General features: G+C 44.4%; 2 protein-coding genes across 2 annotated transcripts in view; both read right to left on the reverse strand.

Annotated features, from left to right (window-relative positions):
- LOC112239191 (protein unc-80 homolog) overlaps positions 1-12,463 on the reverse strand; it is a 91,258-nt gene extending 78,795 nt beyond the window's left edge. The window contains exons 1-7 of the mRNA XM_042326225.1: positions 12,164-12,463; positions 11,458-11,506; positions 10,759-10,915; positions 8,905-9,257; positions 8,610-8,733; positions 8,134-8,198; positions 7,451-7,596 (exon numbers count right to left, since the gene is read on the reverse strand). Of these exons, the coding sequence (XP_042182159.1) occupies positions 7,451-7,596; positions 8,134-8,198; positions 8,610-8,733; positions 8,905-9,257; positions 10,759-10,915; positions 11,458-11,506; positions 12,164-12,255 (986 nt within the window). The 5' untranslated portion in view covers positions 12,256-12,463. The remainder of the gene's footprint in view (positions 1-7,450; positions 7,597-8,133; positions 8,199-8,609; positions 8,734-8,904; positions 9,258-10,758; positions 10,916-11,457; positions 11,507-12,163) is intronic.
- Positions 12,464-16,937: 4,474 nt separating this feature from the next.
- LOC112242292 (microtubule-associated protein 2) overlaps positions 16,938-27,713 on the reverse strand; it is a 59,820-nt gene continuing 49,044 nt past the window's right edge. Inside the window, 4 exon segments of the mRNA XM_042325099.1 lie at positions 16,938-17,167; positions 17,461-17,573; positions 18,597-18,678; positions 21,064-21,156. Of these exon segments, the coding sequence (XP_042181033.1) occupies positions 16,952-17,167; positions 17,461-17,573; positions 18,597-18,678; positions 21,064-21,156 (504 nt within the window). The 3' untranslated portion in view covers positions 16,938-16,951.

A 27,713-nucleotide genomic window follows, 5' to 3' on the forward strand; every position in this document is an offset into this window, starting at 1 on the left:
TCAGGCCTACGTGGAGCGTTCACCTCAGAGAACAGTATCTACAGTGGTCTGTATTTGGGGAGTTTCTCCTATTGTTCTCTACAGATCCTCTCAAGCTCTGTCAGGTTGGATGGGGAGCGACGCTGCACAGCTATTTTCAGGTCTCTCCAGAGATGTTCGATCGGGTTCAAGTCTGGGCTCTGGCTGGGCCACTCAAGGACATTCAGAGACTTGTCCCCAAGCCACTCCTGTGTTGTCTTGGCTGTGTGCTTAGGGTCATTGTCCAGTTGGAAGGTGAACCTTCACCCCAGTCTGAGGTCCTGAGTGCTCTGGAGACAGGTTTTCATCAAGGATCTCTCTGTACTTCGCTCTGTTCATCTTTCCCTCGATCCTGACTAGTCTTCCAGTCCCTGCAGCTGAAAAACATCCCCAGAAGTGACACTTGGCATTCAGGTCAAAGAGTTCAATCTTGGTTTCATCAGACCTGAGAATCTTGTTTCTTATGGTCTGAGAGTCCTTTAGGTGGGCTGTCGTGCATTTTACTGAGCAGTGGCTTCCGTCTGACAACTCAACCATAAAGGCCTGATTGGTGGATTGCTGCAGAGATGGTTGTCCACAGAGGACCTCTGGAGCTCTGCCAGAGTGACCATCAGGTTCTTGGTCACCTCCCTGACCAAGGCACTTCTCCCCCGATTGCTCAGTTTGGCCAGACGGCCAGCTCTAGGAAGGTCTTGTTGGTTGCAAACTTCTTCCATTTAAGAATGATGGAGGCCACTGTGTTCTTGGGGATCTTCAATGCTGCAGACATTTTTTGGTACCCTCCCCCAGATCTGTGCCTCAACACAATCCTGTCTCGGAGTTCTACGGACAATTCCTTCAACCTCATGGCTTTGTTTTTGCTCTGACATGCACTGTCAACTGTGGGACCTTATATAGACAGGTGTCTGCCTTTCCAAATCATGTCCAATCAATTGAATTTAACACTGATGGACTCCAATCAAGTTGTAGAAACATCTCAAGGATGATCAATGGAAACAGGATGCACCTGTGGCATGTGGTAAACAACAAGGCCCTGTAGCATGTGTTAAACAACAAGGCCATGTAGCTTGTGATAAACAACAAGGCCCTGTAGTATGTGTTATACAACAAGGTCCTGTAGCATGTGCTAAACAACAAGGCCCTGTAGCATGTGTTATACAACAAGGTCCTGTAGCATGTGCTAAACAACAAGGCCCTGTAGCATGTGTTAAATAACAAGGCCCTGTATTTTGTGTTAAACAACAAGGTCCTGCAGCATGTGTTAAACAACAAGGTCCTGCAGCATGTGTTAAACAACAAGGCCCTGTATTTTGTGTTAAACAACAAGGTCCTGCAGCATGTGTTAAACAACAAGGCCCTGTATTTTGTGTTAAATAACAAGGCCCTGCAGCATGTGTTTCTGTGGAGATTTAGAGACTGGATTTTCAGCCTACGTGAGCCCACTATCAATAAGACTTTAGCTCAGCAGCCGAGATGAAGGTCACTGGATGGTGGCTCATATTTATTAAGTCACACTGTAGAAAAACAGTTTACAATGAAACACGAAACTAGCTTTTCTTATTGGACATGCTCAGGGAGCCCCTCCTTGTTTCAATCTATCTTGGTTACGTTTGATGCCTTATGAATACAGCCCTGGTGCATGGCAAAGGAGCCGATATACAGGGCTACACCGCACCACAACAATAGAATGAGATTTATACTGTAGTGAAAGCAGAGAGAGGGAGGAGGGAGGGAGGGAGAAGCATTTCATCTTAGCTGTACTATTAAACTGAGTCGGGTTGAGACGGTCAATACTAGAAGAATCAATGTCAGAGTACAGGATGCAGGAGCAGTATCGTGTTACACTGTCTAAACGACACACGCACACTCAAAGCTTTCGGTTGGTGTTGTGGAGAGGTTGCTGTGGCGACTGAGTGACGTACATATACCCACCCCCAGGAGAGACACTGCCCAACCTGGACTCCCTCCATTGCAGCAGGGGTTGCCATGGAAACTGCATCAGCATCGCATCACAGTGGAAAGGGGTGATTGGAGTACATGGCAACACCGGAGCTGTACGTCAGCAGTATTAATCAGGGGAGAGAGCTTATTTAGAATTACAGCTGGAAGTCCTATAAATGTGAATCTCATGAAGAGAGATGGATCGTTTCACTCTGCTGTCACACTGCATTAAGGTGAGGATGGCTGGGAGACATCTCTCTCATTCTCCATACCCAATATCCACATTAAATCAACCAGGGGTGGACTGGCCATATGGCATTTTGGGCAAATGCAAGATGGGCTGGTCGATTTTTAGCCCAGGGGGCCTCAAGGAAAAACATTGTCCGATGTGTTAGATATGACAGGGCCGTTTTCTGGTCCCAGTCCGCCCCTGATGGAACCTATGATTGAATGCGTTGTATTACTGAATTCAAACACCATAGAGATCCTATTAAATTACTAGAGGGGTGATGTCATAAACCCTAAAAGTTTCAGAATGGGGTGAAAATGGCAGCCATATTGGACAGGGAGAAATCCCACCCAGTCTAATGTGAATGAATGGCAGCCATATTGGACATGGAGAAATCCCAACCAGTCTAATGTGAATGAATGGCAGCCATATTGGACAGGGAGAAATCCAACCCAGTCTAATGTGAATGAATGGCAGCCATATTGGACAGGGAGAAATCCAACCCAGTCTAATGTGAATGAATGGTAGCCATATTGGTCAGAGAGTAATCCAAACCAGTCTAATGTGAATGAATGGCAGCCATATTGGACAGGGAGAAATCCAACCCAGTCTAAATCCCATATTGGACAGGGAGAAATCCCAGTCTAACCCAGTCTAATGTGAATGAATGGCAGCCATATTGGACAGGGAGAAATCCCACCCAGTCTAATGTGAATGAATGGCAGCCATATTGGACAGGGAGAAATCCAACCCAGTCTAATGTGAATGAATGGCAGTAGAGACATAATCCTGATTTTACTGATGGAGAATAAAAGTGAAATAGGCATGTGATATATCACAAATTGTGTAACAGAATTATTGTCAACCTAAAATATTGTAATAGAACTATAAATACAGTTTATACAGGTTTTATACAAAGTTTATGTATATATATATATCTATAGCCTCTAAAATATATGTAAACAGACCATAAATGTCTAAATGTTTCCTTTCCTGGAAAGCTGAGAATGCTGTTATATGATACAATATCAGAACTTGTTGTATTTACAACTTGTCTGAGTCCTATCATCAACTGAATTCAGCCAGTGTGGCTGTGGATTGACTGCATTTGTTTGAATGGAATGTTGGCATATTGGCATTTAATTTGAAACATTAATGGAATCATTCCTCTAAATCTGTCTGGCTATCTAACTAACAAACAAACAGTGCAGATAACTTCTTCAAATTCATTATTTTACACAAACACAATATCTTATCACATCACTAGCAAACCATGGTTGAACAACTCCCTGACCAAAATGGCTGACCTTAATCCCATCATAAGAAGGTTCATGACAATTCTAGTATTCTAATTTCTAATTCTAAGGCATACTTCAGGGATAATGTCAGAGAAGCCGATGTTTGGAGGATATATTGGCATGGGTATTATTAGGCCCGAGACGTGACCCAGTTGTTAAGCATTTTTGTTTTGTATCTATGGACGCGAGCCAGTCATTCAATCTAAATGTTCTATTGCCATACTGGCTGGCAACGTTCTTATCCCTTGCTCGCTAGCTAAAACAACTATGGCTAACTTACAGTCAGGTCAAACATTGCAGTCAGAATAACAGAAAAGTAGCTGCATTTGCATTTGTTTAAGCTGTTTTCTACTTAAATGTATTTAGATACCTTCGTAAGAATGAGCTAATGATGCGAGATTTCTTCTGGCATAGAACATGTGCTCTCTTGTCAGGACACTGTTGTTCAGGGAAGCTAGCCAACAACACAGCTTACACATTCACTTCAAACTGAAGTTGGAAAGCCTGCAAACTAGCTGCATTTAGATTCATTTGACATTTATTTGTATATATCCATAAAAATGATGCCAGCAGATTCATGATTTCGACTAGTTGAGAAACGCTGCCTGCCTGTCTGTCTCGTCCCTACTCCCGACCCCTACACGTTCATTACTGTGAGACAGCTGGAGATGTCAGAGAGACAGACCGCAGGTTTTATACAAATCTCCGCTATTGAAAACCAATTGCTAGTCTATGCCTATTACAGTGGAGATCATGTTTATACATTGTCTGGCTGGGCTAATGAGACAGTGGATTGCTCGGTCAGATGGAACAGAGTAAATAGGCATTTTAACGTCATAGATTTAGCTGGTGGTAACTTGCGGAATAGACACCGGCTTGAATGCTCTTTTAACCAATCAGCTTCCAGTATTAGACCAACCTGTTGTATAAACTCTTATATTCAACACTCACAGTTTTACCCTAAAATGAATTCATCATTAACTGGATGCATGCCAAATCATTTAAATCCAAATTGTTATTCTTCTCCCTAAGCGGGCACAGGTTGGGCACTGGGTCTGAGGGTCAGGTTGGGCACTGGGTCTGAGGGTCAGGTTGGGCACTGGGTCTGAGGGTCAGGTTGGGCACTGGGTCTGAGGGTCAGGTTGGGCACTGGGTCTGAGGGTCAGGTTGGGCACTGGGTCTGAGGGTCAGGTTGGGCACTGGGTCTGAGGGTCAGGTTGGGCACTGGGTCTGAGGGTCAGGTTGGGCAGTGGGTCTGAGGGTCAGGTCAGGGTCTGGGCAGGGGCACTCTGAGGGTCAGGTTGGGCACTGGGTCTGAGGGTCAGGTTGGGCAGTGGGTCTGAGGGTCAGGGGTTGGGCAGTGGGTCTGAGGGTCAGGTTGGGCAGTGGGTCTGAGGGGTCAGGTTGGGCACTGGGTCTGAGGGGTCAGGGTTGGGCAGTGGGTCTGAGGGTCAGGTTGGGCACTGGGTCTGAGGGTCAGGTTGGGCACTGGGTCTGAGGGTCAGGTTGGGCACTGGGTCTGAGGGTCAGGTTGGGCAGTGGGTCTGAGTGGGTCTGGGCAGGTGGGTGGGTCTGAGGGTCAGCTTGGGCAGTGGGTCTGAGGGTCAAATTGGGCAGTGGGTCTGAGGGTCAGGTTGGGCAGTGGGTCTGAGGGTCAAATTGGGCACTGGGTCTGAGGGGCAGCATGTGCAGTGGGTCTGAGGGTCAAATTGGGCAGTGGGTATGAGGGTCAGGTTGGGCAGTGGGCAGATCGATGTCTATCCATTATGTGCCTGCCTGATGCTCTGGGCCAAGTTACAGAGTTGGAGACTGGAAGTGCCAGCATTAGACACACACACACACACACACACACACACACACACACACACACACACACACACTGGCAGTGCCAGCATTAGACATGCACCATGTTAGTTTAGCATCAATACCCTGGGTAAAGTGTCTCATTGGTAAGAGCAGGCAGACAGGGAGAGACAGATCTGTTTCAGTCTCTGTCTATATCTGGTGTCTGCCTGGGAGGCTGAGAGGAACAAGTTGTAACTCATTATACTGATCATAATACACAAGGGATGGAGTGGAACCTCTGAATGAGCGCTCGGGTGTGTGTGTGTGTGTGTGTGTGTGTGTGTGTGTGTGTGTGTGTGTGTGTGTGTGTGTGTGTGTGTGTGTGTGTGTGTGTGTGTGTGTGTGTGTGTGTGTGACTGAGCCATACTAAGCTATGAGGAACAGGTGATGCTGCAGGCTACATTATATAACATTAAACTAGATGAATGCAGCCAGTTTGTTCTTTCTAGACTGCTATAAGGTCAACGTGTACTAGTCCTGTATAATAGTAATGTTAACAGGCTACTATACTGGACAGCAATGCCTTCACCTTCATACAACATCATATACATGCGACATGACAGTTCCATTAAAGGGGCAATCTGGGATTCAAACAAGAAATACAGTGGCAAGAAAAAGTATGTGAACCCTTTTTCTGCAGAAATTGGTCATAAAATCAGATCTGATCTTCATCTAAGTCACAACAACAGACAAACACAGTCTGATTAAACTAATAACATACAACTTATTGTATTTTTCTTGTCTATATTGAATACATAATTTAAACATTCACAGTGTAGGTTGGAAAAAGTATGTGAACCCCAGGCTAATGACTTCTCCAAAAGATAACTGGAGTCAGGAGTCAACTAACCTGGAGTCCAATCAATGAGTTGAGATTGGAGATGTTGGTTAGAGCTGTCCTGCCCCATAAAAAACACTCACAAAATTTGAGTTTGCAATTCACAAGAAGCATTGCCTGATGTGAACCATGCCTTGAACAAATAGATCTCAGAAGACCCAGGATTAAGAATTGTTGACTTGTATAAAGCTGGAAAGGGTTACAAAAGTATCTCTAAAAGCCTTGATGTTCATCAGTCCACGTTATGACAGATTGTCTATAAATGGAGAAAGTTCATCACTGTTGCTACTCTCCCTAGGAGTGGCCGTCGTGCAAAGATGACTGCAGGATTACAGAGCAGAATGCTCAATGAGGTTAAGAAGAATGCTAGAGTGTCAGCTAAAGACAAAGAAATCTCTGGAACACGTTAACATCTCTGTTGACGAGTCGACGAAACATAAAACACTAAACAAGAATGATGTTCATGGGAGGACGGATGAAGACACTGCTGTTCAAAAAAAACTGCACGTCTGAAGTTCACAAAATAGCATCTGGATGTTCTACTGGCAAAATATTCTGTGGACAGATGAAACTAAAGTTGTGTTGTTTGGAAGGAACACACAACACTATGTGTGGAGAAAAAAAGGCAAAGCACACCAACATTAAAACCTCATCCCAACTGTAAAGTATGGTGGAGGGAGCATCATGGTTTGGAGCTGCTTTTCTGCCTCAGGGCCTGGACAGCTTGCTATCATCAAGTTTATCAAGACATTTTGCAGGAGAATGAAAGGCTTTCTGTCTGTCAATTGAAGCTCAACAGAAGTTGGGTGATGCAACAGGACAACGACCCAAAACACAGAAGTAAATCAACAACATAATGGCTTCAACAAAAGAAAATAGGCCTTCTGGAGTGGCATGATCTGCAACTACAGAAAATGTTTGGTTGAGGTTATTGCTGCCAAAGGAGGGTCAAGCAGTTATTAAAACCAAGGGTTCACATACTTCTCCCACCCTGCACTGTGACTGTTCACACGGGGTTCAATAACACATGAAAACGTATAATTGTGTGTTATTAGTTTAAACAGACTGTGTTTGTCTATTTGTTGTGACTTAGATGAAGATCAGATCACATATTATGACCAGTTTATGTAGAAGTCCAGGTAATTCCAAAGGGTTCACTTTCATTTCTTGCCACTGTATCTGTACCAATCCCTTTAATGTCTCCTTACTGTTCACATTTTCCATGTATCATATGTCGCGTGTTTGTGTTTTGTATGAACTGCACAGTTCATAACGGCTTACTTCTTCTTGGCGATCCCTTTGTCGAGTGGAGCCTGTCGCGTTGACGGCCCACCTCTTTCCACTGAGTTGCCGCGGCGACAGCTCTGCTCTCCAACCCCGGGGGAGGATGAATCTGATTGGGCCGTTTCACAGACCACCTGGAAACCCTGCAGACAGAGCAAATAAGAGTCTGTCAGTCAAGAGGCTTCTAGTCTCTTCTAATCAGATGCTACTCACACGCGCGCACACACACACACACACACACACACACACACACACACACACACACACACACACACACACACACACACACACACACACACACACACACACACACACACACACACACACACACACACACACACACACACACACACCAGCAAGGGGAATTTTTAAAAACCTTTATTTAACTAGGTAAGTCATTTAAGAATAAATGATTATTTACAATGACGGCCTACCCCGGCCAAACCCGGACAACACTGAGCCAATTGTGCGCCGTCCTATGGGACTTCTAATCATGGCTGGATGTGATACAGCCTGGATTCGAACCAGAGACTGTAGTGACACCTCTTGCACTGAGATGCAGTGCCTTAGACCTCTGCGCCACTCGGGAGTGATAACAATATTAGCAGAGGCCCTGGGGGGGAGGGAGGGGCTGGAGGAGGGGTACAGCTGTCTCACTGCTGCCTGAGACGAACACTCACCATGGGGCCTTGGTTTCTGGACCCACAGGGGCTACACTGGTTGTTCACCGGGGAGTTCCTCTTGGCTGTTGACAAAACAGGTGGTAGTTTACAGAATAGAATCTAACAGAATATAATCTAACAGAATAGAATCTAATAGAATAGAATCTAACAGAATAGAATCTAATAGAATAGAATCTAATAGAATAGAATAGAATGCACTCATAGTAAAAAGGATTCCAAAAGGGTTCTTTGGCTGTCCCCATAAGAGGTCCTTTTGAAGAACCCTTTTCGGCTCCAGGAACCCTCTATGGACAGGGCAGAAGATCCCTTTTAGGGTCTAGACTCTATGTAGAATAGACTAAAATATCACTTTTGTTACTATGGTATTTGGTTTGGATATTACTAATGTCTCATGTAAAACAGCAGAGTAGAACTCATATGATTCCATAGAGTCAGTACTACATGCTTTCTTTGGTGTCCTCTGGGTGTCTCACCTGTCACAATGTTCCTCACAGGCTTGATGAGGGCAGAGAAGGCGGGGACGTCAGGTTGCCGGTGCTCCCACATTGGCTGCCATATGATGAGACCACTGGCCAATCGGAAAGTCAGATCAGACTCCTAGACAACACAGCGAAAAAGTTTACAGACACACACAGACACACAGACACACACAGACACACAAACACAGACACACACCAAAGCATTCCCAGAGCCATGTAACACAACCGCAGCATCTATCCACACAGATCAATAGGCGGTAGTCCAGCAGGAAGGATGAATCAGAGGTACCTTGATGCGGTGAATGAGGGGAGCAAAGAGGAAGACAAACAGCTCCACAGTGGCCATGCTCTTGTGGAAGAGCTTGGTGCGGGCGTGCTCATCCTCCTCCAGGGACCCGCTACAGCGTGGCGCTCCTGACCCAGAACCGGTGCCTGATCCTGGGCCACCTTGGCCACCTCTGGCTGGCGGGGAACCCTGGTTCCCAATCCCCATTGGCTGGAGGAAGGCTGAGCTGCTGCTGCCCCCCGACCATCCGTGGCCCAGGCTGGGCTCCTGGTTGCACTCCTGGGCCGCCTCCAGTAGCATCCAGTGGAGGGTATGGAGCAGCTTTGTCTCCGCCACGCCCAGCTTGTCCTGGTGACCTGGGGTTAGAGGGGGGTTAGGAGTGAGGGGTCAGAGCAGGGGTGTCAAACATATGGCCTGTTCAATGCGGCCCACTGGTGGTTTGATCACAGAGGCCCTAAACCCAGAGGCCCAACATTGCAATACTTCCGGGAATGCTTTGTGGAGCACAGAATCCGCTTAATTACTTAAAAACCAAATCGAAACCGTGTAGAAATTATAATGGTCCGACATTTACAGTCTCTTCACTCTGTCCAGCTTGATAACAGTCATTTACAGTCTCTTCACTCTGTCCAGCTGGATAACAGTCATTTACAGTCTCTTCTCTCTGTCCAGCTTGATAACAGTCATTTATAGTCTCTTCACTCTGTCCAGCTTGATAACAGTCATTTATAGTCTCTTCACTCTGTCCAGCTGGATAACAGTCATCTATAGTCTCTTCACTCTGTCCAGCTTGATAACAGTCATTTATAGTCTCTTCACTCTGTCCAGATTGATAACAGTCATCTATAGTCTCTACACTCTGTCCAGCTGGATAACAGTCATCTATAGTCTCTTCACTCTGTCCAGCTTGATAACAGTCATCTATAGTCTCTTCACTCTGTCCAGCTTGATAACAGTCATCTATAGTCTCTACACTCTGTCCAGCTTGATAACAGTCATCTATAGTCTCTTCACTCTGTCCAGCTTGATAACAGTCATCTATTGTCTCTTCACTCTGTCCAGCTTGATAACAGTCATCTATAGTCTCTTCACTCTGTCCAGCTTAATAACAGTTATCGATACGAAAGCTAGACAGTTAGGGAGCATCGAAATTTCAAAAAGTAATGGATAGAGGACAAATTTTGGCCATTAAGTGTGGCCCGCGGGGCAAAATAAGTTTGACACCCCTGGGTCAGAGATTAGTGTTTGATTGGTGTGATGGGATGCATGGGTGTGTGTGGTGGGAGGGGGGGTGCATTACTGTATTCATGTCTGTGTGTGTATGTCTGAGTGTGTGTGAATTACTGTATTCATGTCTGTATTACTGTATGCATGTCTGTGTGTGAATTACTGTATGCAAGTCTGTCTATGCATGTCTGAGTGTGTGTCAATTACTGTATGTGTGTCTGTATTACTGTATGTGTGTCGGTATTACTGTATGTGTGTCTGTATTACTGTATGTGTGTCTGTATTACTGTATGTGTGTCTGTATTACTGTATGTGTGTCTGTATTACTGTATGCATGTCTGTATTACTGTATGTATGTCTGTAATACTGTATGCGTGTCTGTATCACTGTATTCATGTCTGTATTACTGTATTCCTGTCTGTATTACTGTATGCGTGTCTGTATTACTGTATGTGTGTCTGTAATACTGTATGCGTGTCTGTATTACTGTATGCGTGTCTGTATTACTGTATTCCTGTCTGTATTACTGTATGCGTGTCTGTATTACTGTATTCCTGTCTGTATTACTGTATGCGTGTCTGTGTGCGTGCCTGTGCATGCATGTGTGTGTCTGCGTCCATGTGTGTTTACCCAGCTTGTTCCTGTTAGAGAGCAGGATGGCGGTGCTGTGGAGCACGTGGGGCAGGGCGGCCTGGACCAGCTCCCAGCGAGAGATGCTCTGGATGGCCTCCGACAGCACCGGGGAGAGACCGTGGAGCTTGTTTTCCACCAGCACCCGCTCAAAGGACTAGGAGAGAGACACAGTGGCCCGTATTCATTAAATGTCTCAGAGTAGGAGTGCTGATCTGGGATCAGGTCCCCCTGTCCATGTAATCCTATTTGTTATTATGTGAAAGGTAAACCTGATCCTAGATCAGCACTCCTACTAGGAGATGCTTCATGAACATGGGCCAGTGATGTCTCTGAGCCATAAACTGAAGGGCCATTGAGTGCCAGTGGATGTGGCCCATATGTGTCCTCAAGCAAAGTAATATGGCTTGGGGAAAGCAGCAAGCCTGAGTTATTGCCCAATTTACTCTATGGTCATACACTCAAAGACATGTTATTACAATGTATAGATTAATTATAAAGACGAGTTTGAACTAGCTACAATTCATAGTAATAACAGTTTAAACACACGGACAAGGTACAGAATAGAACCGATCAAACTCCAATCCGCTAAATGCAACTGGAAAATGCTCCCCTAATTCGCCGGTGCGGTGAGGCCGCGGGAGAAGCAGAGCGATGATTCATTCTAATCATAACTATTCCATTAGGAAAATGGCTTACCACACAAGATGCCTCATATTGTTTCCCCAACTTCGGCCTCAGAAACGCGCTGCAATCATGAAAACATTGGAGCGTGTTTAATTTTCATTACATCATTGATTGAAAATAATATCATTAGCTACATAGGGTAAATTGAATAGGCTGTGACGCAAATGTTGGAGCTAGACCGCCAAAACGTCTTCGTGCAAGCGGCCAGTGGGATCATGCAAATGATAAAATATGATCGCTTATACCGCTCATAGCCTAGCTCTACTTCTAGAAATAACAGTGAACACATGTATACATGTCAGATGGCTCCAGCCGTAGATTAAAGCGGATGCTTGATAAGGCAATCACCTTCACCTTTTCCCAAACATGTCTACAGGTGTGACATCTTAGCCCCCCCCCCCCTTCTCCTCCTCTAGAACGAGAACTAGCTGTTTTTCTAGGGGGGTTTTCTTTTCATGTTGTTGTATGTATGGATGTATTGAATAGGCTACAATAGCCTAACCAAATGAACTGACGCATAGCCTGATATGACAACCCTGTCAACGGGTGTATAATGGGTAAAATGATTGACACTCACATAAAAACCTTCTATACAGATGTAACACATATTTTCATTTACAACCTAAGGGAGCGAGTTAGCTTGGTTGACATATAATCTCACCCCGTATATTCTGAGCAGCGGCAAACACCTGTTATCAATGACTGTCACGACACTAACCTGGTCTGCCTCCACAAGAAGGTCTGGATCGGGAACGGTATACCCTTGCCGCACTCCGTGTCGGTCTCATCCAGGCTTTTCCGCTTCACCATCTTGTCGACTTGTCGCGGTCCAGACGTAGCTGGGTCCGGTCGTCCCAGGTGATGTGATGCCTCACGACATGATTCCGTTCGGCTTGTGTAAAATGGCTGCAAATGCCGGCGGTGGTAGAGGTAACAGAGCGAGATCTATATGGTTTCAGCACCTCCTTCGGAGCAGCGGCAGCGGGGAACGGCAGAGTGATCTATCACACAGCGGCGCGGGGGGGGGGGGCTGTTAAAACGCAATACGACTACTAGGAAGTAAAAACAGATGCCTTCCTTACCAACATAAGTATGACCGGTTCGGCTACTGGGAACAGTGGGCTAAACGACGAGAAAAAAACACCGATATAAAAGCAGAATCGGTTTACACACAACATGCGTCACATTCAGACTGGAGTATTTCTCCACACATATTTAATCTATCCCCATATGAATAACATATGAATAACAACAGGTTGTTTAATTACCTTGAAATAAAACCCCTGTCTTGATCACATTAACATTTCATGATATGACACGTCACTAAAGGGGAATAAAATAACCCACAAATACCTTCTAGTGATATTCACACAATTACGATTATTGGTCGGCTGTACAGCTATTAAACGTGTTATCTAAAAAAAACACATGACAGTGTTCTGTTCTGATGGGCACAACCTTTTGGCCCAACAACATCTGTTGTTCAGATGGGCCCAAATACATCCGTTGCATGCAGTTAGCCTTCCCAAATTACATCACCTAAAATGACTCCATGAATTACCCTTCACATAATCTCTTCCCTGTCGCTTTCTCGCTCTCTCTCTGTCATTCTGTCATTCTCTCTGTCACACCCTGGCCATAGAGAGGCTTTTATTCTCTATTTTGGTTAGGCCAGGGTGTGACTAGGGTGGGCATTCTAGTTTCTTTATTTCTATGTTTCTATGTTTTCTATGTGGGTAGTTATCTTTGTTGGTGGCACTACAGCCAAAGTCGTTTCTTTGTTTCTTGTTTTGTTGGCGACATTTACATAAATAAAGCAAAATGTACGCTCACCACGCTGCACCTTGGTCGGTCAATTCCACGATGACGCCCGTGACACTCAGTAGCATGCAATCTAGCACTCACAGTCCCAATAACGTAATGCAGAAACATTTATGACATTTTAAAAACAGCTCATTATATTTGGGAAGAGCCAGAAAATGTTTCAAACGAATGTATTTAGTTCATTTTATTATTTTATTCCTGTTATTATTATGTAGGAGTGTTTTGTCAACAGCATTGTTTCAAACATTGTAAAGTGTGCACATCTACATGGTCTCTTTAAATACACTTAAAACAGGCAAAGTGTTGTGGGAAGGGGTTTGAGAAAAACACTGAAGGGTAACCAACATCTGGAAATTGGGGGTGGGAGGGAGGGAATCACAAATGGTGACAGATAAAAGTAAGCTAGAACATTTTTATCAAACACGTACAAGTTGAGAATGACTTCCTTTTCCTTCCACTACGTCCCTTCATTACTTTAACCTTCTTTCCTCAGAAAGTCCCGTCCGTACGATCCGACTGGGACATTTTCACAGTGTACAACCATAGCTGCTATTTTTCATGGAATGTTGATTTAAATATAAAGCTTCAGACACTTTCTGCGTAGTTACACAAGCGACTGCAGGCCCTTAGCTCATTCAAGGTCCATGTTCTTGCTACTCTAAACGTAAGAGAAAGGCTTATTGGAAGCAAACGTATTAGTCTAAGGCTGGTACAAAGCGGTTATAGACTGTGTTCACTGACTAGACACAGTATAGTCCCTAGCTACAGTGTTCACTCTCTAGATGTTTTATGTCTATAACTCGGTGCTATTAGGTCACTCACTGGCTTTTGTCACGTCAGCATAACAGCGACTGTTTGGTGAAAATCACAGAGCTACTGTATGTAAAATGAATGCTCACATCACTGAAGCAGAAAAGCAGCCTGATGGCTCGTGGAAGAGGTCTATTGGAAAGCGAGGGTTTTATAGCATTGTAACTTGACATGACAGCATGTGCCAAGCTAGTTCAGCCACCGTGACATCAACACTACCATTTGCACTATTAATGAGATAAAACAAACTCAACAAAACCACATTTTGTCCAATAATTCAGCAAATGACATCATGAAGTCATATAGTCACATGACTAAAACAAAATCAAGTCTAATAGTAAACATCCCATTTTCTGCCAATGAATTGAAACAAGCTTGTCTGAACAGCCATTTCTTACCGTTACAGTTGTAACATTTTGCATTGTATTGAATTGTGTTGTGTTGTGTTGTAAATGAATTGTTGTTCACAAACGTAACAGCCTCCTGTCTACGAGACACATACAGGACCTGGGATACTGGATCAGATACACTGCATGATCAAAAGTATGTGGACAGCTGCTCATCAAACATCTCATTCCCAAAATCATGGGCATTAACCTCTTTTTTTAAATGTTCACATAAAATGACATACCCAAATCTAGATTTGGTCCCCCCTTTGCCGCTATAACAGCCATCCACTCTTCTGAGAAGGCTTTCCAATAGATGTTGGTACATTGCTGTGGGGGCTTTCTTCCATTCAGCCACGAGCATTAGTGAGGCCTGGCACTGATGTTGGGTGATTAGGCCTGGCTCGCAGTTGGCGTTCCAATTCATCCCAAAGGTGTTCGACAGGGTTGAAGTCAGGGCTCTGTGCAGACCAGTCAAGTTCTTCCACACCGATCTCAACAAACTATTTCTGTATGGACCTCGCTTTGTGCACAGGGGCATTGTCATGCTGAAACGGGAAAGGGACTTCCCCAAACTGTTGCCACAAAGTTGGACACAGAATCGTCAAGAATGTCATTGTATGATTTCCCTTCACTGAAACTAAGGGGCCTAGCCCGAACCATGAAAAACAGCCCCAGACCATTATTCCTCCTCCACCAAACTTTACAGCTGGCACTATGCATTGGGGAAGGTAGCATTCTCCTGGCATCTGCCAAACCCAGATACTCCCGTTGGACTGCCAGATGGTGAAGCATGATTCATCATTCCAGAGAACGTATTTCCACTGCTCCAGAGTCCAATGGCAGCGAGCTTTACACCACTCCAGCAGACTCTTGGCATTGTACATGTTGATCGTAGGCTTGTGTGCGGTTGCTCGGCCATGGAAACCCATTTCATGAAGCCCCCGACGAACAGTTCTTGTGCTGAAGTTGGTCCTAGAGAAAGTTTGGAACTCAGTAGTGAGTGTTGCAACCGAGGACAGATGATTTTTACACACTACGCTCTTCAGCACTTGGTGGTCCCGTTCTGTGCGCTTGTGTGGTCTGCCACTTCGCGGCTGAGACGTTGTTGCTCCTAGACGTTTCCACTTTACAATAACAGCGCTTACAATTGCCCGGGGCAGCTCTGGCAGGGCAGAAATTTGACAGAAATTTGGCAGAAACTGACTTGTTGGAAAGGTGGCATCCTATGACGGTGCCATGTTATAAGCCACTAAGCTCTTCAGTAAGGCCATTCTACTGCCAATGTTTGTCTATGGAGATTGCATGGCTGTGTGCTCAATTTTATACACCTGTCAACAAAAGGTGTGGCTGAAATAGCCGAATCCACTAACTTGAAGGGGTGTCCACATACTTTTGTATATATAGTGTATGTTGGGAATGAAACCAGGCTGGACCGCTTAATATCCTAGGCCAAATGGAATGTCTTTGAGATCATTGCCACACAATAAGAATCACTGTAAAGTCTTAGATAACCGATAATACCCTATCAACACTATCCCTGTACCTGTTTCAATGCCTTAGCTAGCTAGCACACTGGCCATCTACAGTAATGTCCCAAAGAAAGTTCAACATGTAATGAAAAGAAGCCAAAAGAACAACACAACACACCCTAGCAGAGTGGAGCACATCCCTTAGAACAGAAAGAAGAAGAACAAACATCCTAGAGTCAGTCATTAAAATCCCCCTGGTGGTGGTAGTTTAAATAGCATGTTTTCCTATGGAGGAGCGAGAGGGGGAGTGGAATGATGGAAGACGGACTCTGATACTCTGATCACAGTCATCTGGTTTCTTATCTTGGGGGACGACGGCGAAGGGTTGTTGCAGTGGAGGGCCGACGGAGAAATGTTGAAGGGGGATGTTAAGACGAGGAGGTCCAAGGGATCCAGGAGGTCCGGGGGGCGATGGAGGACCAGGAACCAGGGGGAGATGGAGGACCAGGAACCAGGGGGAGATGGAGGACCAGGAACCAGGGGGAGATGGAGGACCAGGAACCAGGGGGCGATGGAGGACCAGGAACCAGGGGGAGATGGAGGACCAGGAACCAGGGGGCGATGGAGGACCAGGAACTAGGGGGAGATGGAGGACCAGGAACCAGGGGGAGATGGAGGACCAGGAACCAGGGGGAGATGGAGGACCAGGAACCAGGGGGCGATGGAGGACCAGGAACCAGGGGGAGATGGAGGACCAGGAACCAGGGGGAGATGGAGGACCAGGAACCAGGGGGAGATGGAGGACCAGGAACCAGGGGGAGATGGAGGACCAGGAACCAGGGGGAGATGGAGGACCAGGAACCAGGGGGAGATGGAGGACCAAGAACCAGGGGGCGATGGAGGACCAGGAACCAGGGGGAGGTGGAGGACCAGGAACCAGGGGGAGATGGAGGACCAGGAACCAGGGGGCGATGGAGGACCAGGAACCAGGGGGCGATGGAGGAGGCAGGAGGCTCATAAGCCTTGCTTGGCCAGAGCCATGGTGACGTCCTGGGCCAGTGTAGACAGCTGGGGGCAGTCCAGGAGGTTGAGGCTGCCCGTGGATGACACGTTGCTGAGACGGTGGGGGGATGTACCCCCGGTGCCACCTGGGGACAGGGTGATAACGTCTGCCCCGTGGTCCACGCGAGCCTTGGCCGTGTCACGGAACGTCAGCTTGTGGCTCTCGATCTGAGAAAGAGACAGAGAGGGGGGGTTAACCATGGCCCATGTTGGAATCAAACCCACAACCCTGCTGTTGCCAGCACCATGCTCTAAACTACTAAGCCATTTATGTAAACCTAGGTCGTGTCCATTAGGGCACGCAACTGAACATGTTTTAAAACGTTTCGCAATCAAAAACGAAAATGAGAGTTTCTTATTGGAAAAGTCCAGGTAGTCCCTCCCTGTTTCAGTCCGTTTTCTTCTGTTTGGTGCCTAATGAACATGACCCTGTACTGTCCTTTTACTGTAGACTGTCTCACCATGATTTGTCCTCCCCCGGGGGTGTGACTGGCGTTGGCCAGTGAGCCCACTTTGGCCTCGGCCTTGTCCTTGAAGTCCAGCTTCACACTCTCAATACGCACGTTACCACCCCCTGTAGGAGATGTAGAGAGGAAGGAGAGAGAAGAGGAATAGAGGAGGAGAGAGGAGAGGAAGAGAACATGGGAGAGGAGAAGAAGAGAAGAGAAGGAAGCGAGGAGAATAGAGGAGGAGAGAGGAGAAGAAGAGAAGAGAAGGAAGCGAGGAGAATAGAGGAGTAGAGAGGAGAAGAAGAGAGGAGAGAGGAGAAGAGAGAGGAGAAGAAGAGAAGAAGAGAGGAGAGAGGAGAAGAGAGAGGAGAAGAAGAGAAGAAGAGAGGAGAAGAGAGAGGAGTAGAAGAGAGGAGAGAGGAGATGAGTAGAAGAGAGGAGAGATGAGAAGAGAGAGGAGAAGAAAAGAAGAAGAGAGGAGAGGAGAAGAAGAGAGGAGAAGAGAAGAAGAGAGGAGAGAGGAGAAGAAGAGAGGAGAGAGGAGAGAGGAGAAGAAGAGAAGAGAGAGGAGAGAGGAGAAGAGAGAGGAGAAGAAGAGAAGAAGAGAGAGAGAGAGGAGAGGAGAGAAGAGAGAGGAGAAGAAAAGAAGAAGAGAGGAGAGGAGAAGAAGAGAGGAGAGAGGAGAGGAGAGAGGAGAGAGAGAGAAGAAGAGAAGAAGAGAGGAGAGAGAGAGAGAGAGAAGAGAGGAGAGAGGAGAGAGGAGAAGAGAGAGGAGAAGAAGAGAAGAAGAGAGGAGAGGAGAAGAAGAGAGGAGAAGAAGAGAGGAGAGAGGAGAGGAGAAGAAGAGAGGAGAGAGGAGAAGAAGAGAAGAAGAGAGGAGAAGTAAAGGATATGAATGAATCAATACTCATATAAACAGAAGCAATAGTTGAACTGTGTAACTACACAAAATGCCTGTAGGATTAATATTCCATTGCTAATTAAACTACAGTTCGTGACTTGTCTGAGGTAAAGCATAAACATGTAATATATGAAAGTGTAACTAGAAATGTATTGTTCTTATGCCCTGTTCATCCAAAAGATTGGAATACTCTCTCTATTAAATAATCACTCAATATTAATGAATCAACTAAAAAAGTGCTGATTACCTGGTCGGTGACGGATGTTGGACATTGATCCACATTTGGAGGTGATGTGGCTCAGGTCTATCTTCTTGGTGGTAATGTGGACCTGCGAGAGGCGCATTCAGACACTGTCTTATACTGCACTGAGGGAAGGGACTGCCACATTTTAGATCTGTAGGGCTGTAGGACAATACCTTGAAATGATGCGGAATTTACCATAATTTACGGTATTCTAATTATCTTCAATGAAAAATCATTAATAAATATGCATACATTTAAGGAAGAACAGAAAGTAGCACTCAACAGGTTAATGACATCATCAATCTGTGAAACAAACTGCCTGAAGAATAGCGATCACTACAAAACCACTGTAAACCACCTCACTCAATAGAGACAGTTGGTAGACATCACACAAGACATCACTGACATCACACAAGACATCACTGACATCACACAAGACATCACTGACATCACACAATATGACACTGACATCACACAAGACCCCACTGACATCACACAAGATGACACTGACATCACACACGATGACAATGACATCACACAAGACGACACTGACATCACACAATATGACACTGACATCACACAATATGACACTGACATCACACAAGACGACACTGACATCACACAACACGACACTGACATCACACAAGACGACACTGACATCACACAATATGACACTGACATCACACAATATGACACTGACATCACACAAGACGACACTGACATCACACAACACGACACTGACATCACACAAGACGACACTGACATCAAACAAGACGGCACTGACATCACACAATACGACACTGACATCACACAAGACGACACTGACATCAAACAAGACGACACTGACATCACACAATACGACACTGACATCACACAAGACGACACTGACATCACACAAGACGACACTGACATCACACAAGACGACACTGACATCACACAAGACGACACTGACATCACACAATACGACACTGACATCACACAAGACGACACTGACATCACACAATACGACACTGACATCACACAAGACGACACTGACATCAAACAAGACGACACTGACATCACACAAGACGACACTGACATCACACAATATGACACTGACATCACACAATATGACACTGACATCACACAATATGACACTGACATCACACAAGACGACACTGACATCACACAATACGATACTGACATCACACAAGACGACACTGACATCAAACAAGACGACACTGACATCAAACAAGACGACACTGACATCACACAATATGACACTGACATCACACAAGACGACACTGACATCACACAAGACGACACTGACATCACACAATACGACACTGACATCACACAAGACGACACTGACATCAAACAAGACGACACTGACATCACACAATACGACACTGACATCACACAAGACGACACTGACATCAAACAAGATGACACTGACATCAAACAAGACGGCACTGACATCACACAAGACGGCACTGACATCACACAAGACGGCACTGACATCACACAAGACGGCACTGACATCAAACAAGACGGCACTGACATCACACAAGACGGCACTGACATCAAACAAGACGGCACTGACATCACACAAGACGGCACTGACATCACACAAGACGACACTGACATCACACAAGACGACACTGACATCACACAAGACGGCACTGACATCACACAAGACGGCACTGACATCACACAAGACGGCACTGACATCACACAAGACGGCACTGACATCACACAAGACGGCACTGACATCACACAAGACGGCACTGACATCACACAATAAACTGAAACCAGTCAATCTACCACAATAAACCAATCAATATAGAACATCAAAGGAGACACTAACACAACAACAAGCACTAAACACATAGGCCGTGTTCCAGACAATCTGCAAAGCAGTCAGAACCATATTTCACTATGCCTGGGTAGATGTCAGCTTTGCAGACCTTCTGGAATGTGGCTATTGATTACATCACAGAGAACACCCGTGCTAAGTGACAAGTCAGAGAACAGGTGTTTTAATGGATCTTCAGTGTTTATTTTGATTCAGTCCATGATGCTAGATGAACAATAGGTGGGTGGGCCAGGTGTCTTTTGAGTGACGTCTCTGTCTGGTGTGACAGGATACATACAGTTGAAACTCTATGGTAAATAACTATGTTAAAAGACTATTTAAAGGACTATGTTAAAATACTATTTTAGGATAGTTTTTGATGACCCTGTATGCACAGACAGGGTACTGTACTGAAAACCACTACGAGGTTAGGTAGCTGTGCTTTGTGCCAAGACTAAACTGAAAAGGGAATATGATTAAAAAGCCAAATCGCCATGTCTTTATTAATCAAGACGCAAAGCAAAACAATAGAAAACACTGTCACAGTGATACCACGATTCACTATCCTCCATGCCTGTTGGTTAGTGAGTGAGAGGTTGGTTAGAGCAGGTAGACACACTGTGTTGAGACACTCACGTTTCCCCCGGTGGGTGCGTACTGGATTTTGTCCAGGGAGCCACACTTAGATTGGACATGGCTAAAGTCCAGTTTAACACTTGGAATGAAGACCTGAGGATGACAGCATCCATACTCTGTAACACTCAGACATTCATTCCTCTGTTTATTAGAATTAGTTCATTCTGTGGTTTATTCACAAGCTCGCAAGCCCATTCAGTCAGTTATTCATTCACCCATTCATCCATCCATCCATCCATTAATTAATTAACCCATTCATCCGTCCATCCATCCATCCATCCATCCATTAATTAATTAATTAATCCATCCATCCCTCCATTAATGAATTAATCCATTCATCCATCCATCCATACATACATCCATTAATTAATTAATTAAGTAATTAATAAATCCATCAATTCATTAATTCATTAATTAGTTCAGTAACCCATCAATTAATTAATTCATTCATTCATTACCCCATCCAGCCATTAATTAAACCATTCATCCATCAATTCATTCCTTCATTCATTCTCCAATGGCATAGTTGAAGGACATAGTTGGAGGACATATTAGGAGGAGATAGTTGGAGGACATAGTTGGAGGAGGTAGTTGGAGGAGATAGTTGTAGGACATAATTGGAGGACATAGTAGGAGGAGATAGCTGGAGGACATTGTAGGAGGAGATAGTAGGAGGAGATAGTTGGAGGACATAGTTGGAGGAGATAGTTGGAGGACATAGTTGGAGGACATAGTAGCAGGACATAGTTGGAGGACATAGTAGCAGGACATAGTAGGAGGACATAGTTGGAGGACATAGTAGCAGGACATAGTTGGAGGACATAGTAGCAGGACATAGTAGGAGGACATAGTAGCAGAACATAGTAGGAGGACATCGTTGGAGGAGATAGTAGCAGGACATAGTTGGAGGACATAGTAGCAGGACATAGTAGGAGGACATAGTTGAAGGTCATAGTAGCAGGACATAGTAGGAGGACATAGTTGGAGGAGATAGTAGCAGGACATAGTTGGAGGACATAGTTGGAGGACATAGATATAATATAATAGGAATGTGGGACATCAAAAAGTTGTCGTTTTGACATAATTCTGCTACTCAAATGTACCCTGTTTTGAATAGAATTACCATGGTACATGAAGCACACACTCAATACACACTAACACATCAATTAGAGAAATACACAGTACCAATGAAACCAGAGGTAAGACAATGGACCGGGGACCACCTGAGAGAAAGGGTTGAGAAAACCCAGATAAAAGAGAGGAAAATCAAGGCAGGAATGGAGAGAAAGCAGAGCAGTACATATATTGCCTCCACAGGGAGAGTGCTTCAGATTATCCTTGGATCCACACTGATGAAACAAGTCCACCACCTTCTGGTTTAAAATCTCAATCTAAAAACCAACAAAAAACTGTATATGCCTCTTTAGAAGATGTGTGAAAAGCTCAATGTGTAATTTTTGATTTATTTGTATTGATTTTATTGTCATTTAACAGACGCTCTTTTCCAGAGCAACTTACATGAGCAAAAAAGGTTAAATGCCTTGCTCAAGAGCACATCGACCAATGTTTTACCTAGTTGGCTCTAGGGATACGAACCAGCAACCTTTCAGTTACTGGCCCAACGCTCTTAACCGCTAGGCTATCTGCCGCCCGGTACTCTTAACCGCTAGGCTATCTGCCGCCCGGTACTCTTAACCGCTAGACTATCTGCCGCCCAGTACTCTTAACCGCTAGGCTATCTGCCGCCCGGTACTCTTAACCGCTAGGCTATCTGCCACCTGGTACTCTTAACCGCTAGGCTATCTGCCGCCTGGTACTTGCATTGACATTAGTACATACACTTGTATACTTGTAGAATCCATGCCGCGACGTCACATATACACTGAGAGTAGAAAACAATATTGAGTTGAGGCCATTCTGAGGGCAGGTGCTCTTAATGGTCATGCAGTGCATAAGGTCATCATTTCTGATTTTTTAATTTTTTAATTTAAGGTGCAAATACTTGTCTGAAATACAGGACTGGCAAGACCTATACCGTGTAGCGATCACAAGAGACGTGGTTGGAATGAGACGTGAGCCAATGAATGAACACAAGCTGGTACGTCTCTGGAAAGGAGAACCCTGGCCTACAAACCTAGTATTTCATCAACCAGACTCTGACCTGGATTCTCCTGTCACCTGAGGACACACACCTGTGCCAATTAAACGCAGACAAACACAAGTGGGAATACACAGTCAAACACACACATAAATACACACACACAAGTGGAAATACACAGTCAAACACACACATAAATACACACACACAATACATACACACACGCACCTGGGCTTTTCATCTCATTCGTTTTGCAGATTCTAAAGCTGCTAAAACATGACCATCTTTACAAGGTCAGTCAATGACAAAGCACCAGAGGTTCTAAATATGCTGCCTAAATAGAGATTGTAAATATGCTGCCTAAATAGAGATTGTAAATATGCTGCCTAAATAGAGATTGTAAATATGCTGCCTAAATAGAGATTGTAAATATGCTGCCTAAATAGAGATTGTAAATATGCTGCCTAAATAGAGATTGTAAATATGCTGCCTAAATAGAGATTCTAAATATGCTGCCTAAATAGAGATTCTAAATATGCTGCCTAAATAGAGATCCTAAATATGCTGCCTAAATAGAGATTGTAAATATGCTGCCTAAATAGAGATTCTAAATATGCTGCCTAAATAGAGATTGTAAATATGCTGCCTAAATAGAGATTGTAAATATGCTGCCTAAATATAGATTCTAAATATGCTGCCTAAATATAGATTCTAAATATGCTGCCTAAATAGAGATTCTAAATATGCTGCCTAAATAGAGATTCTAAATATGCTGCCTAAATAGAGATTCTAAATATGCTGCCTAAATAGAGATTCTAAATATGCTGCCTAAATAGAGATTCTAAATATGCTGCCTAAATATAGATTCTAAATATGCTGCCTAAATAGAGATTGTAAATATGCTGCCTAAATAGAGATTGTAAATATGCTGCCTAAATAGAGATTCTAAATATGCTGCCTAAATAGAGATTCTAAATATGCTGCCTAAATAGAGATCATAAATATGCTGCCTAAATACAGATCCTAAATATGCTGCCTAAATAGAGATTGTAAATATGCTGCCTAAATAGAGATTGTAAATATGCTGCCTAAATAGAGATTCTAAATATGCTGCCTAAATAGAGATTCTAAATATGCTGCCTAAATAGAGATTCTAAATATGCTGCCTAAATAGAGATCATAAATATGCTGCCTAAATACAGATCCTAAATATGCTGCCTAAATAGAGATTGTAAATATGCTGCCTAAATAGAGATTCTAAATATGCTGCCTAAATAGAGATTCTAAATATGCTGCCTAAATAGAGATTCTAAATATGCTGCCTAAATAGAGATCACAAAATATGCTGCCTAAATACAGATCCTAAATATGCTGCCTAAATAGCAATTCTCAATAGAGACCCTAAACTGCTGCCTACAGCAAATACAAGTGGGTAGACTCATAGAGGGGTTACAGGTCACCACAAAATATTGCAGTGAAATCACTGCACCAAAATAAAGATTTTCCATTGGAAGATAGATCTTATTGGATTCATTTTGAGATGTATAAATTATTCTGGGGTGCATTATGTTTTCTCATTTTCACTGAGGCTGTGTTACACTGAAGCCCTGAGCCTTCGTCCAGTCTGCAACACCAGACTAGAGCTCATTAAACTCAGCCCTGTCTTCCACTCCTCTCACAGAACAAAGGTCCTTCAACATCAAGGATGAAAACAAACCTCAATAGCCAATAGGGATTCTTCATTCTGAAAGATTCATATAACAGCAACTACTGTATGTTTGTTATTAGACTCAGCTTGCTGGTTAAATATGTACACTGTGAGTGAGCGAGTGAGTAGACATTTTTTTTTTAAATGCCTTCCTAACCATCTTAAATAAACATGCCCCATTCAAGAAATTTAGAACCAGGAACAGATATAGCCCTTGGTTCTCCCCAGACCTGACTGCCCTTAACCAACACAAAAACATCCTATGGCGTTCTGCATTAGCATCGAACAGCCCCCGTGATATGCAGCTGTTCAGGGAAGCTAGAAATCATTATACACAGGCAGTTAGAAAAGCCAAGGCTAGCTTTTTCAAGCAGACATTTGCTTCCTGCAACACTAACTCAAAAAAGTTCTGGGACACTGTAAAGTCCATGGAGAATAAGAACACCTCCTCCCAGCTGCCCACTGCACTGAAGATAGGAAACACTGTCACCACTGATAAATCCACCATAATTGAGAATTTCAATAAGCATTTTTCTACGGCTGGCCATGCTTTCCACCTGGCTACCGCTACCCCGGTCAACAGCACTGCACCCCCAACAGCAACTGGCCCAAGCCTTCCCCATTTCTCCTTCTCCCAAATCCATTCAGCTGATGTTCTGAAAGAGCTGCAAAATCTGGACCCCTACAAATCAGCCGGGCTAGACAATCTGGACCCTTTCTTTCTAAAATTATCTGCCGAAATTGTTGCCACCCCTATTACTAGCCTGTTCAACCTCTCTTTCGTGTCGTCTGAGATTCCCAAAGATTGGAAAGCAGCTGCGGTCATCCCCCTCTTCAAAGGGGGGGACACTCTTGACCCAAACTGCTACAGACCTATATCTATCCTACCATGCCTTTCTAAGGTCTTCGAAAGCCAAGTCAACGAACAGATTACCGACCATTTCGAATATCACCATACCTTCTCTGCTATGCAATCTGGTTTCAGAGCTGGTCATGGGTCCACCTCAGCCACGCTCAAGGTCCTAAACGATATCTTAACCGCCATCGATAAGAAACATTACTGTGCAGCCGTATTCATTGATCTGGCCAAGGCTTTCGACTCTGTCAATCACCACATCCTCATCGGCAGACTCGACAGCCTTGGTTTCTCAAATGATTGCCTCGCCTGGTTCACCAACTACTTCTCTGATAGAGTTCAGTGTGTCAAATTGGAGGGTCTTGTGTCCGGACCTCTGGCAGTCTCTATGGGGGTGCCACAGGGTTAAATTCTTGGACCGACTCTCTTCTCTGTATACATCAATGATGTTGCTCTTGCTGCTGGTGAGTCTCTGATCCACCTCTACGCAGACGACACCATTCTGTATAATTCTGGCCCTTCTTTGGACACTGTGTTAACTAACCTCCAGGCAAGCTTCAATGCCATACAACTCTCCTTCCGTGGCCTCCAATTGCTCTTAAATACAAGTAAAACTAAATGCATGCTCTTCAACCGATCGCTACCTGCACCTACCCGCCTGTCCAACATCACTACTCTGGACGGCTCTGACTTAGAATACGTGGACAACTACAAATACTTAGGTGTCTGGTTAGACTGTAAACTCTCCTTCCAGACCCATAACAAACATCTCCAATCCAAAGTTAAATCTAGAATTGGCTTCCTATTTCGCAACAAAGCATCCTTCACTCATGCTGCCAAACATACCCTTGTAAAACTGACCATCCTACCAATCCTCGACTTTGGCGATGTCATTTACAAAATAGCCTCCAATACCCTACTCAACAAATTGGATGCAGTCTATCACAGTGCAATCCGTTTTGTCACCAAAGCCCCATATACTACCCACCATTGCGACCTGTACGCTCTCGTTGGCTGGCCCTCGCTTCATACTCGTCGCCAAACCCACTGGCTCCATGTCATCTACAAGACCCTGCTAGGTAAAGTCCCCCCTTATCTCAGCTCGCTGGTCACCATAGCATCTCCCACCTGTAGCACACGCTCCAGCAGGTATATCTCTCTAGTCACCCCCAAAACCAATTCTTTCTTTGGCCGCCTCTCCTTCCAGTTCTCTGCTGCCAATGACTGGAACGAACTACCAAAATCTCTGAAACTGGAAACACTTATCTCCCTCACTAGGTTTAAGCACCAACTGTCAGAGCAGCTCACAGATTACTGCACCTGTACATAGCCCACCTATAATTTAGCCCAAACAACTACCTCTTTCCCAACTGTATTTAATTAATTTATTTATTTTGGTCCTTTGCACCCCATTATTTTTATTTCTACTTTGCACATTCTTCCATTGCAAAACTACCATTCCAGTGTTTTACTTGCTATATTGTATTTACTTTGCCACCATGGCCTTTTTTGCCTTTACCTCCCTTCTCACCTCATTTGCTCACATTGTATATAGACTTGTTTCTACTGTATTATTGACTGTATGTTTGTTTTACTCCATGTGTAACTCTGTGTCGTTGTATCTGTCGAACTGCTTTGCTTTATCTTGGCCTGGTCGCAATTGTAAATGAGAACTTGTTCTCAACTTGCCTACCTGGTTAAATAACGGTAAAATAAATCAATAAAAAACAGGCTGGACTGTTTTCTGCATGAGCTAAAGACCTCTCTGGCTAATTGCGTCTGTCAGAGTAGGGAATGAGGAAGAAACTACCACAAGAACACAGCCACTGGTACTTGTGTGTAGACTATTTCCCTGCCTTAATGTCATGTACATCCTGGTCTCAGATCTGTTTTTGCTGTATAGCCAACTCACATTGTTGTCATGGGAAACAGGGTCGGACAAAGTGTTTTTTAAGAAAGCAGATATTTTGGGGAGAAAACATTGAACT

Source organism: Oncorhynchus tshawytscha, linkage group LG08, assembly GCF_018296145.1.
Source record: "Oncorhynchus tshawytscha isolate Ot180627B linkage group LG08, Otsh_v2.0, whole genome shotgun sequence".
Classification (NCBI taxonomy): Eukaryota; Metazoa; Chordata; class Actinopteri; order Salmoniformes; family Salmonidae; genus Oncorhynchus; species Oncorhynchus tshawytscha.